Source organism: Dryas octopetala, chromosome 2 (genome assembly GCF_963921425.1).
Source record: "Dryas octopetala chromosome 2, drDryOcto1.1, whole genome shotgun sequence".
Classification (NCBI taxonomy): Eukaryota; Viridiplantae; Streptophyta; class Magnoliopsida; order Rosales; family Rosaceae; genus Dryas; species Dryas octopetala.
In genome coordinates, this window is record NC_141367.1 from 2442774 (window position 1) to 2456663 (window position 13890).

A 13890-nucleotide genomic window follows, 5' to 3' on the forward strand; every position below is an offset into this window, starting at 1 on the left:
AGTCTCATGGCGTGAGTTTCTGATTGTAGTTCTGTTTTTATTTGAGATATAAAAATTGGTTATAATATGGGTTATTTACTGAACTTGGATCTTTAGGTATGGAAGGAAATGGAATTCTAATTGGTTAGCTAGAACTGTTCTAGTTTCCTTTGTATATATGACTGAATGCTATTCACTAAGTTTGGATAATTCCCAAGGATACTGAAACTCTTGATTGGTAATGGACTAATATGACTAGTATCATAGTTCATTTAATTTTTAAATTTAGTTTGTATTTATTTTGAAGTATTTCTCTTGTTTATTGTTTCTAACATTAAGTCATTTGTGTTTGTAGATGTGAGAAATCGTCTAGTTTTTTATCCATTATAAGTGTACGTGTAAAGCGCTACTGACTATCTTTCAAAACCAAGGCTCACAGCGAGGTAAGAAGACTTGAACTTATTTGTGAACCCTGTGAAACTCTTGTGGTAATGCATTTGAGTATGTTTGAATGTTTGGCATTGGCAAGAATATTAAAGGTTCTGACCTTACTGTTTACTTTTGTTTGATTTTGGTAGTCTTTGACCTTACTGTATACTTTTAGAAAACTGTATCATTTGGTAAGGAGTCATAAGCTGATTTTTTGTGAGTCACAAGTTCACATCCTAATGGTCATTTGAAGACAAAAATCACCATATTCCGACCTTGAATGTAGTTTTCGTGGAATACCCAAGTCAGACCTGAAAATCTGAAACTCTGACAGCAACACTCCTCTTGCATGCCTACATTCTCACTTGTCCTTGTGTGATTTTGTGATATTTTTTTAACTGAAATTGTTTGGATAATATTAGGGTAACTGAATATATTGAATTTTACTTGCAATGAATGACAAGTTTGCTTTAATTTTTTGTGAAATTTGAAATTGTTAGATGGATAAGTCATGGATGTTTGCTGATAGAAGGTTGAGGGCATATGAATTAGGGATGGAAGCATTCTTCAAGTTTTCATTAGAAAATACGAGAAACCCAAACCTGATTCATTGTCCTTGCACGAAGTGTGGCAATGTGAAGCAGTTTGGTGTTGGAGTTGTAAGGGATCATTTATATTTTAATGGTGTTGATAAAAGTTACCAACAATGGATATGGCATGGAGAACCTTCTAGGTCAGCTACAAATACAGTTAGAGAGAAAGAGCAAACTGAAGTAGAACGTTCATTTCTCTCTGAAACAGTGGAGATGGAAGGTGATAAGGCAAACTATTTTTCAGATGACGCAGCTCAAGATTTTTTGAATGTTATTGGGGATGGAGATACACCTTTGTATCCTGGTTGTACAAAACACACTAAGCTATCTGCACTAGTGAGGTTGTATAATTTGAAGGCAAAGCATGGATTGAGTGATGCAGGTTTCTCTGATTACCTTATTGCTTTTGGGGATTTGCTTCCAGAAGGTAATAAGCTACCCATATCCATGTATGAGGCAAAGAAGGCTCTGTGTGCATTGGGAATGGATTATGAGAAAATACATGCATGTCCTAATGATTGCATCTTGTACAGAAATGAAAATGAGGATGAAACCAGTTGTCCTACTTGTAGTCTGCCAAGGTGGAAGATTGGTAAGGATTCAAAAATGAAGGAGGGGGTGCCTGCCAAGGTCTTGTGGTATTTTCCCATTCTCCCAAGGTTTAAAAGGATGTTCGAATGTAGTGAAATAGCTGAGAGTTTAACTTGGCATGCTAATAAAAAACTGAATGATGGACAGATGCGGCATCCCGCTGATTCCCCATCATGGAAGTTAGTTGATTTTAAGTGGCCAAACTTCTCAGAAGATCCAAGAAACCTTAGACTAGCAATATCAGCTGATGGCTTCAATCCCCATAGTTCTTTGAGTAGCAAATACAGCTGTTGGCCAGTTATACTAGTTACTTATAATCTTCCTCCATGGTTGTGTATGAAAAGGAAGTTCATGATGCTGACTTTATTAATTTCTGGTCCTAAACAACCTGGAAATGATATAGATGTGTACCTGACACCTTTGGTTGATGATTTAAAATCTTTATGGGCAGGAGTTCCAGGAGTGTATGATGCGTTCAGCTGTGAATACTTCACCCTTAAAGCTGTACTTCTATGGACCATCAATGATTTTCCGGCCTATGGAAACTTATCTGGCTGCATTGTGAAAGGGTACAATGCTTGTCCAATCTGTGGATCACAAACAAGACCTCATAGGTTGGTACATGGTAATAAATTATCGTACATAGGGCATAGAAGATTCTTGTCACGCCATCATCCTTATCGAAGGCAAAGAGCAGCTTTCAATAACTTGCAAGAATTAACACCACCTCCTGTACCATTAACAGGAGAGGAAGTACTTGAAAAGGTTGAAAAGGAAAATTTCACACCTTTTGGCAAGAGGAAAGTCAAGAGTAAAGGGGTTGAGGGTGAAGCTAGAGCTTGTTGGAAGAAGAAGTCAATTTTCTTTCAGCTTGAGTATTGGAAATCTCTTCATGTTCGGCATATTATCGATGTTATGCATGTTGAGAAGAATGTGTGCGATAGTATTATTGGCACACTATTGAACATCCCTGGAAAAACAAAAGATGGGGTTGCAGCTCGTTTGGATTTGTTGGACATGGGGGTTAGAACTGAATTGGCACCTAACACTTGTGGAAAACGGACTCACTTGCCGGCTGCAAGTTGGAATTTGTCTAGAGAGGAGAAGCGATCTGTGTGCAAATCATTTCTGGGTATGAAGGTCCCTGAAGGCTATGGTTCAAATATTAGCAGTCTTGTATCAAGGGAGGATTTAAAGATTCATGGCCTTAAGTCTCATGACTGTCATACCCTCATGCAACAATTGCTCCCTGTGGCCATACGTTCTGTGTTGGAAAAGCCTGTGAGATATGCTATCACGAGATTATGTTTTTTCTTTAATGCTATATGCAGCAAAGTTGTCGATGTATCAACGCTAGATAAACTTGAAGAAGATCAAATAGTCACTCTGTGTTTGCTTGAGAAGTATTTTCCACCATCATTTTTTGATGTTATGGTTCATTTAACGGTGCACCTTGTGAGAGAAGTTAGGTTATGTGGACCAGTTTATTTTAGATGGATGTACCCCTTCGAAAGATATATGAAGGTGTTAAAGGGGTATGTACGAAATCGTCATTGTCCCGAGGGTTGCATAGCGGAGGGTTATATTGCGGAAGAAGCTATAGAGTTTTGCTCTAAACATATGCGTGAAGTTAGTACAGTTGGTATCCCGTCATCTCAAAAGTCTGGCTCTAACAATGAAACTAAGCCCCTATCAGGTGCTTCTATACATCGGGTTGATCGTGACCAGTTGGAGCAGGCCCATCTTTATGTACTAGAAAATACAGTTGAAGTTGAACCTTTTATTGAGTAAGAGCAATCATTTCCCTTTAAAATTAATTTTATAATTGTTCAATAATTGTTTTCCCCCTGCTGGTTAATTGATACATGTCTCTTATTATAGTGAACATATGAGATATTTGAAAGAGAAATATCCCAAAAACAAGAAAAAGAAGAGGTGGTTGCAAGAAAAGCACAATCGAACCTTCATCCCTTGGATAAAAAAACGGGTGATATATTCAACTTTTTTTACTAGTTCATATTTAAAAAAAATGAAGCACATTCTCTGTATACACAGTGCACCTTATTTGATATAGACGGTCATCTTTGCAGGTGAATCATGCACTTTCTGTCACACCTAATAACATATCTGAAACTTTGAGATGGATAGCTGATGGACCGTGTGTTGAAGTTCTGAAATTTAACAGTTACAAGATTAATGGGGTTCATTTTAGTACCAAGTGTCGTGATGACGTAAGAACTGTTCAGAACAGTGGTGTTTACCTCCTGGCAGATGCAATGCAGGTTGCTAGTTCGAAGGACAAAAACCCGGTCATCACAGATATGGTCTTCTATGGAGTGATTCAAGAAATATGGGAACTAGACTATTACAAGTTTAGGCTGCCCATTTTCAAGTGTGATTGGGTTGAGAATCAGAATGGCATTAAGATAGATGAACTTGGATTTACGTTGGTCAATTTGAGTAGGTTGAGTCATAAGCCGGACAAGTTTGTTTTGGGAAGACAAGTAAAACAAGTGTTTTATGTGGAAGATCCTGCAGATTCTAGGTGGTCTGTTGTACTATCAACCCCAGATAGAGATGACATTAGATGGGAAGATGAGCTGGGAAATACCACATTTGACCTTCAACCATTCACCACTAGTCTTCCACCCGTAGAGACGTTTGATGATATAGTGGGTGAAACTGGAACAGAATATGTGCGACCTGGAGGCGAGGGCATATGGATTGATTAGTTTATGTTTACCATATTTGAGCTTGTAAATTAATACTTATTTCAATTTGGATTAAAATATTAATATGTAATAAAGTGTTTGCTAGTTGTGTTTATACCTTTTTCTTTGGTTGCTGTCAAAGGTATTGATCTACAGCAAAGGTAAAAATCTTGTGTTTATACTTGTGTTGATACCTTTATATATGTTGCTTGTGTTTATACCTTATTTCAGTATTGCTTGTGTTTATTCTTACTTGATTGGTTATTATGCTTATTTGTCAAACCTTGTTCATACTTAATTAGTTGATTGCTTTTGTTTTTGCAGACCATGGCTCCACAAAGGGCATCTCCGGCTGGTAAGAAGAGGTGTAAAGCCAAAGCTAACAAGACACCGACAAAAGCAAAGACTGTTGAGGATTCAAGTTCTGGTGCTAAGGAGACACTTACATCAGAAAGCAGTGTGAAGAGCAAACGAGGACCCGTTACAATGCCTCGCATTGTGAGGCGAAAGATCCTAAAGATTAAGAAGGTGGTTGAGTATAATAAGAAGGGTCAGCCTCGTGGGAAGGTGGCAACAGAACTACAATCTTACATTGGGGTGTTAGCACGTACAAAGATCCCTATTACCTTCGCTAAATGGAAGAAGGTGGACAATGAATATAAAAACAAGATTTGGGAAGAAATAGAGGTAAGCATACATTTAATCATGCTCTTTTTTTGTTTTCATATAAATACTTATAGCAACCTATTTTTGTAACCCTTCTTGTAATGTAGCAACTAATATATTGGACATCTATGTATGTAGTTGGCATTTGAGATAGCGCCGGAAAGCAAAAAGCTGGTAATGAAATCAGCGGGTGATAAATGGAGGGAATTCAAGAGCCGTCTCACGACTGCTTTTGTACTACCATTTATAGATGACCTTGAGAAACTTAAGAAACCCCCTGCAGAGTATAACTTCCTTGAGAAAGCTGACTGGGACGAGTTTGTGCAGTCAAGACTAGAACCAAATTTTTTGGTAATTTCATGATTTTTACATATTATATCCCCTTAAATTACTGTCACATCTTCCTATTTGATGCAAGTAATTTGTTACTTGTTTGGATTGTAGAAACTTCATGAAGTTCAGCAGGAGAGACGTGCAAAGGCCGAGTACCAACATCGAATGTCGCGTAAAGGGTATGCTGGATTGGAGTCAGAACTGGTTAGTGATGTGTTTTTAAATCCGCTGATTTTGTGTTATGATGTTTAGGTATGTAACACCGTCTATAAGTTCTAAAACCATATGGCTTTTGGCAGTTGAATGACATGAATTCTGACCAAGAAGAGGTTGATCGTGCTACTCTCTGGATGAAAGCACGTGCAAATAAAGAGGGTAAAATCATAGATGCCAAGGCAGCTGAGCTAGCAAATCGGATTGTGAGTCTGCACGCTAAATTTTTATACTTAGTTCATGGCACCCTACAGTTTATAACAGCCACATCATTGCTTGTTTCAAAGTTTTTTTTAACAATTTTTTAATTGCATTTTCAGGAAGAGTTGAAGCAACAAGAGAAGGAGGGGAAATTAAGTACATCTGGTAGCAATGATGTTTTGACACTTGCCTTGGGGACCCCTGAGCATGGTGGCAGGGTTAGAGCAGTTGGAAGTTATGTGACACCAAATTCATACTTCCACCTCCCTAAGCGAAGGAAGACAAGTGTGAAAGAGAATGTGAGAGAGTCAATTAAAGCAATTGTAGAGGAGGAGCGAGAGAAGATTGTGGCGCAGATAGTGGCAGAGGAACGAGAGAAAATCAAGGCAGAGATAATGGCAGAGGAGAAAAGAAAGATCTCGGCTCAAATTTTGGAGGAGGAGCGAGCAAATATTGTGGCCAAACTTGTGATGGATGAGTGAGACAAGTTAATGGCAGCAGGGTCCCCTGATTGGCAGGCCAAGGTGACTACATTGGATGAAATACTAGCTAATGTCAAGGGTCCTGCTGCAAATATCCCAGTCCCGGTACAAAAGACTGCTCCTCCCACTCCCCCAACTCCACACACCGTGGAATATGGATCCGATAAAGCCAGTTGTAATGCTGCAAATAAGGTGTTGGGATTGAATGACAATCCAAAGGAGGATGACATCATGGATGTGGATTCTGAATTTGTGAGGGAATCAATATTTAAGGTGATTCAATGAAATTTTATATGCATCTAAACAATGCCTTCAGTTACGCTTAGTTAAAATGCTTAGTGAAAATGCCTTCAGTTATGCTTAGTTAAAATGCCTTCAGTTAATTTGAAATTGTGTCTTGTATGCAAGGGAAACAATGCAAGTTAGTTGTGGAAGGTGAGGATAAAAAAATTGTTGCACATGCAACACTGATTGAGGTACAGGTTGACAACCCGACTGTCCATGGCATTCCTTTGGGAAAGGACAACCTCAGGGTTTCAATCTATGCTTCATTTAATGATGATGCACTGCTTCCCATCCCTGTGAGAGGCGAACTTGAAACTGTGGGCCAAGCCAAAGGTTGTGTTGTAGCTTGGCCAAAACAGTTTGTTTTGCCTAAGGAGGAGAACAAAAAGGGTATTAAGGTATTGTGGTCTACCGTGTTGATTTTGGCAATTTTTGATGTTATTTATGAAATCCTACATCTAACATATTTTTAATTTTGAACCTAGAAACCCTTGAAGGCCAAAGCTGATAAGCATCAAAAGAGTGTAAACAAGCCACAACCTTTGGACCTGAAAGTACTGCCCCCTACATTGAAGGTGTTATGCATGTATGCACAAACTGGCATGAAGAAGGATGCGACAATCCACTTTGTAATTGAACCTGAAGTTTTTGGTCAGCCTCGGAAAATCCACGTACTGAGTGAAGATATAGAGTAGTTTAGCCGTATAGAGGAGATATCAGCCACTTGCATTGTTGTGTATATGAGGTAGCTTAATTATGTCTTTCCATGTGAATTAAGTAATAAGTTTGGCAAGCTTTCTTCCACTATGATATGTTAAATTATGTATGTTCCTTATAGGTTTTTATTCGATGTGGTTAAGAAATCAAAAATGAATGACATGATTGGTTTTATTGACCCTGCTCGAATTGGGGCTATTGGCTGTGGAACCGTTGATGAGAGATCACGAGTATTAGCAGATAGGTTCAAAAGTTCTGCTGAGGATCAGCTTTACTTAGTCCCTTATAACTCTGGGTAAGTAATTGTTTTAATGTGTTTTCTAGTTGTTTTGCAATTTAACATAATCCATAAGAAGTTTGGTAGATGTTTAATGAATTTTTTGTGTAGAAATCATTGGGCGTTAACGGTTGTCAATCCGGACAAGGAGATTGTCCATTTTTTGGACCCAATGAGAAGGAGACTATGTGGTGAAGAATGGAGAACCGTGGTGGACAAGTAAGTAATTAATTGAGCAGAAGCTTGATTCCCAAAACAGCAGTTTGATTTATTTATGCATATGCATGTATAAGGTTTTTATTTGCTATGCTGATACACGGTATCTGTTTTCATGTTAAAGTGCGATCAGAATCTTTAAAGCCCAAGGGAATAAGAAAGGGAACAAGGCAGTTTTGTGGAAAAACTTGTCAGTATGCATGTTTGCTAATTTCTACTCAAGTTCATAGTGATTTAGATATAATACTTAAGATTATGAATTTCGGTCCTAATTCTATTGCTTATACTATTTAGGGCATTCCTCAACAACCAACCCACAAGGAGTGTGGCTATTTTGTTATGCGGTTTATGAAAGAGATAGTTGAAGATGAAGGATTAAGCTTTGCTACCAAGGTACAAACTGAACTTGAAATTTAGACTTAATTTTATACTATTTGGAATGTATATATACTAGGATATATATATCATGGGAAGTTTGAAATTTAATAAGCTGAAAGGTTAATTGCATGCGGGACAGATTTTAAGTCCTAGGTAGCATTTGGCCTAGACTTAATTGGGACAGATTTTAAGTCTTATGCACATTTGCATGTGTTCATAGTAGCATTATGAAAACAAAGAAGTTATTTATAGTAGCAACTTGATGCCCTACTAGTTTCCAAGTCGCTTGTTCTCTTTTATTTTTGATTTTTTTTCTTTGGTGTATTTAGGTTACTCATTTTACATATGCTTATCATTTGTTGTGTTGTTGTGCACCTTTGATAGTTTATTTTTGAAAATCCCATCTTTCTTTGGGTCATGCCACTCTTTTCTTGGACCTATGCTTAGATTTAGCCTGTTTGTTTTGTCATGTTGACCAATTGATTGGTGACTTGCACTTTCATGAAATTGATTAATTGGCCAGCAAATTAATTTCCTGAATTTTTGTAACTTCTAAACAGATATTGGGGTTCACTATTTTTGTGTAGTCGTCGATCATAAGTGGAATTAAGCTCTTTCATCTAATTAAGTTTGCATGCTAGAATTATTTCAATCTTACCAAATCAAAATAGACCTTTGAACAATTTCCTGCTGTCTACTAAACTTTGCCCAGGTTTGAATGTTGAATGTTGGTATACTGCATGTGTTACAGTGTGCATGTTTCATGGTGTCATGATAACATGATGGTTTGGCTGCAACCTCATTACACTTGGGACATGTTTCATTTTGTTTAAAATGTGGTTTGGATCAATTGTGTAAAAACCCTTGTTAATTATGATGATGATGGATTAATTTTATGGTTATGACAGGTTGATTGTTTTTTAAGTCAATTAGATCATTAATTTGATGGTTGATGATTAACTTGATGGTTATGGTAGGTTAATTGTTTTTTAAGTCACTTAGATCATTATTTTGATTGTTTGTTCTTGCTTTGTATGTTTGTTCTTTGGTTCAAGGGTTTCCCCTGCTCCTTTTTTTTATTGATTCATTCAATTACTAAAAAAAAGGGTTAATTAAACAAAAATGTTGAATTTCTTATTGGTGTATTCCCTTATGTTAATCCCTTTGTTACTCCATGGTTAATTTCAGTGGGAAAGGAGAAAGGACAACACCTACTCACAGGACCAGATTGATGAAGTACGTGCTGAATGGGCAGGCTTTCTGGTGCGCTATATGTAGATCCAATACGTACTCCTCACTTCCCTAAATCTGCTGGCTGGGTTTAACAAGCATTTTTTGGTAAATATTTTGTATAGCTAACTGGCTAGGCTGTGTAGACATGCAATATTATGATGGGAGCAGTTCATTGACTAGCTAATCTTGCAAAGTCAGATATTTTGGTATTTATATGGCTGACTTTGCACGATTACTTAGGTTAGACCATGTCATCCCTAGCTTTATAGTTTTTGTAATCAACAAGTACTTTTTGTAGTTATCAAGTTACTTATAATTTTTTGGGCTGTACATTAATTGGCAAGGAATGTGTGAATGGGTTTGTTATCATGATCGACTTTGTAAACTCCAATTCCAATTTAATGAATTCATGGATTTTTTTGAGTTACCAATATTTGTGGATTACTTTGGATGCAACAAGCAGGGATTTAGTGGGATTTAATTCCAATTGGATATGCAAGCAGGGAATTAATGGGAATTCAATTGGATGTAAGCAAGGATATTAAAATGTGAATCAAACAAACAACAGTTTTAAATTTAAAAAAATTATGTTAATTAATAATAGACAACGGTTTTAGTTAAATCACCATTGTATAAAACACCTACTAACAACAGTTAAAACGATTAACCAAAAAATTGATGTGTATCATCTATCTATACAACATTTTTGAAAAAAAATTACTTGTCAAACACCTAACTTAACATCACATATAGTTAAAAAAAGTTGTGGAAAACATGATTACCCAACGGTTTTAAGATATAAAATGATATGTATAAGTAATTAAAATAACATGTTTTAGTAAAAACTGTTGTTGAGTTTCTTATGTACAAACATCATGCTGGTTTTATACTTAATTATGCAACGGTGTTTCTTAAAACGGATGTTTAATAAGACTTCAGACAACATTTATATCATATAAGTATTGTCTAATCATTACTAATACAATTGTTTTGTATCTGTAAACGTTGTGTATTGGGTTTCAACACAACTGTTTAAGATGAATATTGGGCATTTTGGTGGATACTAGACAACAGTTTTAAATTATAAATGTTGTATTAATCCATTTAGACAACGGGTTTTTACCGTTGTCTAAATATACTATAGTCGTCACTCGCCTAGACGACGGAATTTTGGGTAAATAGACAACGGTGTTTCACCGTTGTCTATTTATATTATTGTAGTAGTGGTTTTTCTGATTTTCTGAGTTTTTGGGTTTGTTCTTGAGAGTTCTTGGTAAAATGTGTTTTTCAATCCAAACAGATTAGAAGTTTAGGATAAAAGATGTTTATAAGAGAATGTCTACTTCCGATTCGAGCAGTCGGCTCGGCTCGGGAGAAGTCTTTGAGGGAGACAGTGAGGCCGAGCTGAGCAGGAGTCCACCTGGAGGTGTGGTTGATTGGGAAGAGATGTCCCAAGATCTGGATGAGATCGACTTGGTGGAATGTAATCCTGGCGAGATACGCCGAGCTCGTGGGGATGAAGATATTCCCCAAGTGGATTTGGGTTCGGATCGCGAGCAGGAGGAGGCTACTCACGAGTCTGAGCATGAGGGGGATGAAGAAGAGAAAGAGGAAGAAGATGATAACGCCGAGCCGAGCTTGAGTGTTTCGTTGAGGATCACGTCTGGGTCTTTAGAAAGAGACCGGGGTCATAAGGCTTTGAGTTCGGCTCGGGAGGTGCAGGGAAGTCTGATCGATCCGGACTTCTCTGAGGAGCTTATGTGGAAGGCTGATCAGATCCCAAATGAGATGACAAAGTGAGAGTTGAGGGATCTGAAGAAAAGGTATTATTTTCCTGATTCTGTGTTGACTTGTTTCCCGATGAAGGATGAGAAGCCAAGCCGACCCCCCAAAGGATGAGTGACAATGTACCCCGAGATGTGTGAAAATGGGGTTCGGCTTCCCCTGCACCCGTTCTTGCAGGATTGGTTAGCGATGATCGGTGCGGCACCGCACCAGCTGAATTTGAATGTGTATAGGATCATCCTATCCATGCACATCCTATGGCATAGGGTCCACAAGTGTGTGCCAGATAAGGACCTGCTGATCTACTTCTACTCGTTGAGGTCGAAGCAAAAGACTGAGCTTGGCTTTTACAACTTCCAGACCTATTCTGGTCAGTTGTTCATTGGGAATCCCTCATCCCAAAAGACTTGGAAGAAGAAATATTTTTTTATTTCTAAGGATTGAGAGTTTGCCGATCCAAACAACCCTCCATCAACTCAGATTGCTAGATCATTTATGAGACTAGGTGGACACTTGATGTTTGGAAGAGTCGATCACAAATAGACTTGCAAATATTTGTTGTTATTTTGATGATGATTTTTTTTTATCCGATCGGTTCTGATCATATGTGTTTTTGTTGCAGTTGCTTGGGCAAGTACAAGCTCAGAGGTGAGCTTCAGGATCAGCTCGACGCGGTGATAGCTCAACCATCAGAGTATTTTTCCACCAAGTTTCTGCTCAGTCCCATTCAGATTAAATCGAGTGAAGTTTCCTGGTTGGTGCCGAGGAAAAATTCCCGACGTGACAAGGAGATGAACCCTACCGATCTCGAGGCCAAGCTGAGGAAGAGGGCGGCGAAGGGTGCCCAGAAGAAGGCTGGGGTCTAACCCCAAGCCGAACCGATGCAGGTTCCTATTCCACTTGCTGCCCAGTCTGGGTCATCTGTGCCAAACTCGGCTTAGCAGGCAGAGAAGAGAAAGGGTCCTGAGGTCGAGGCTCAGGGGCAAAAGAGGGCTCGGACCAAGCAGAGGGATGCGAGTGGTGACGCATTCGGCTCAGCTCCCAAAAAGGCCTTAGAAGTGGACCCTTCCATCGAGCCGTTCATTACGAGCTTCAAGCGTGTTATCACCGAATATCGTGGAAGGCTTATGGATTGGCAATGAAAAAAATGAGCATAAATTTTGAATGAACATAATTTTAGATCGGCTCAGAAAGCACGATGAGAAATTAAACAATTTGGAATATATTCAAATTAGGTATTCCCAGCTCGGCTCGGCATGCACAAAGAAAGTGAGTATAAACTTTGAATGAACATAATTTTAGATAGGCTTAGAAAGCACGATAAGAAATTAAACAATTTGGAAAATATTCAAATTAGGTATTCTCAGCTCGGCTCGGCATGCACAATGAGAAATTTAAATTTGAAGATATTTTCTTTAAAAGTTTCATGTCGAGCGTTGAGACTGTAGTAAGTCATTTCGGCTCGGCCAAAGGTTTTTATAGACCTGTGAGTCTGTATCATGTCAAGTATCGGGCTGTGTATAGTGCGCTAGCTCGGCACAGGTATTTAGAGACCTGATGAGTCTGTATCATGTCGAGCGTCAGGTTGTAAATAGCACGCCAGCTCGACACGAGTATTTATAGACCTGGTGAGTTTGTATTATGTCGAGCGTCAGGCTGTAAATAGCATGCAAAGCGTCAGGCTGTAAATAGCATGCAAAGAGTTTGTATTCATCCAGGATCTGATTGACGATGAGTTGGGAGTCGCTGAAGATGTTCAGTTTTGTTACTCTGAGCTCCCTTGCCAATCTGAGGCCCGCAATGAGCGCCTCATACTCCGCTTCGTTGTTGATTGCTTGGAATTTGAAGCGAAGAGCATAATATTCCACCATGACTTGTTCTGGGGAGATCAAGACTAAACCAGCCTCGCTTCCCATGATATTGGAAGATCCGTCCACATATAAGATCCAAGTGCAAGCATCGGTTTGAGCATGAACTTTGCTCATTGTAGAGTCTGATGTTGTGGAAATGACCTCGTTGTTAGGCAAATCTTCCTTTGTGATGGTGAATTCACATATGAAGTCTGACATAGCCTGAGCCTTGATGGCTGTTCTTGGACGATAGCTGATGTCAAACTTGTCGAGCTCAATAGACCACTTGATGAACCGACCTGAAGTTTCAGGCTTGGCTAGGATTTGTTTGAGTGGCTGATCAGTCAAGACCACGATTGAGTAAGATTGGAAGTATGGTCTTAACTTCCTAGTCGAGTTGACTAGGGCAAGAGCCATTTTCTCGAATTTGGGATATCTAGTCTCGGCGTCAAGGAGTGCCCAGCTTCTATAGAAGACCGGATGTTGTATTCCATCGACTTTTCTGACCAAGACTAAGCTGAGGGATGAGTCAGAGACTGAGAGGTAAATAAAAAGTTCTTCACCTTTCTCAGGTTTGGATAAGATGAGAGGTTCCCCCATGTACTTCTTAGGTTTTTAAAAACTTGCTTATACTGGGGTGTCCATTCTATGCTCTTCCCCGCCCCTTTCAAGGCTTTGAAGAAGGGGAGGCACCGGTCAGTTTATTTGGATATGAACTGGTTCAAAGCGGCAACTCTTCTAGTTAGGATCGAATGAGCGTTCTAGGGAATTTCATGTCGATCAAGGCCTGAATCTTCTCTGGGTTGGCCTCGATTTCCGTTTGGCTGACCATATATCCAAGGAACTTGTCTGAACAAACTCCAAGGACGCACTTGGCTCGGTTAAGCCGCATCTGATACTCTTTTAGGACTCCGAACATGCCTGAGAGGTCCTTCAAGTGATCATCCGCTT

The 13890-nt window shown here is 38.9% G+C and overlaps 2 protein-coding genes across 2 annotated transcripts; one reads left to right on the forward strand and one right to left on the reverse strand.

Moving 5' to 3' along the window:
• The first annotated feature begins 908 nt into the window (after window positions 1-908).
• Window positions 909-4324, forward strand: LOC147292472 (uncharacterized). The gene is made up of 3 exons (XM_086230362.1): window positions 909-3379; window positions 3474-3579; window positions 3683-4324. Exons 1-3 carry the CDS (start codon window positions 909-911, stop codon window positions 4322-4324), a joined length of 3219 nt encoding a protein of 1072 aa, XP_086086488.1.
• Window positions 4325-12669: 8345 nt separating this feature from the next.
• LOC147292473 (uncharacterized) lies at window positions 12670-13356 on the reverse strand. Its single transcript, XM_086230376.1, has one exon. It carries the CDS (start codon window positions 13354-13356, stop codon window positions 12670-12672), a length of 687 nt encoding a protein of 228 aa, XP_086086502.1.
• Between the last annotated feature and the right edge of the window lie 534 nt (window positions 13357-13890).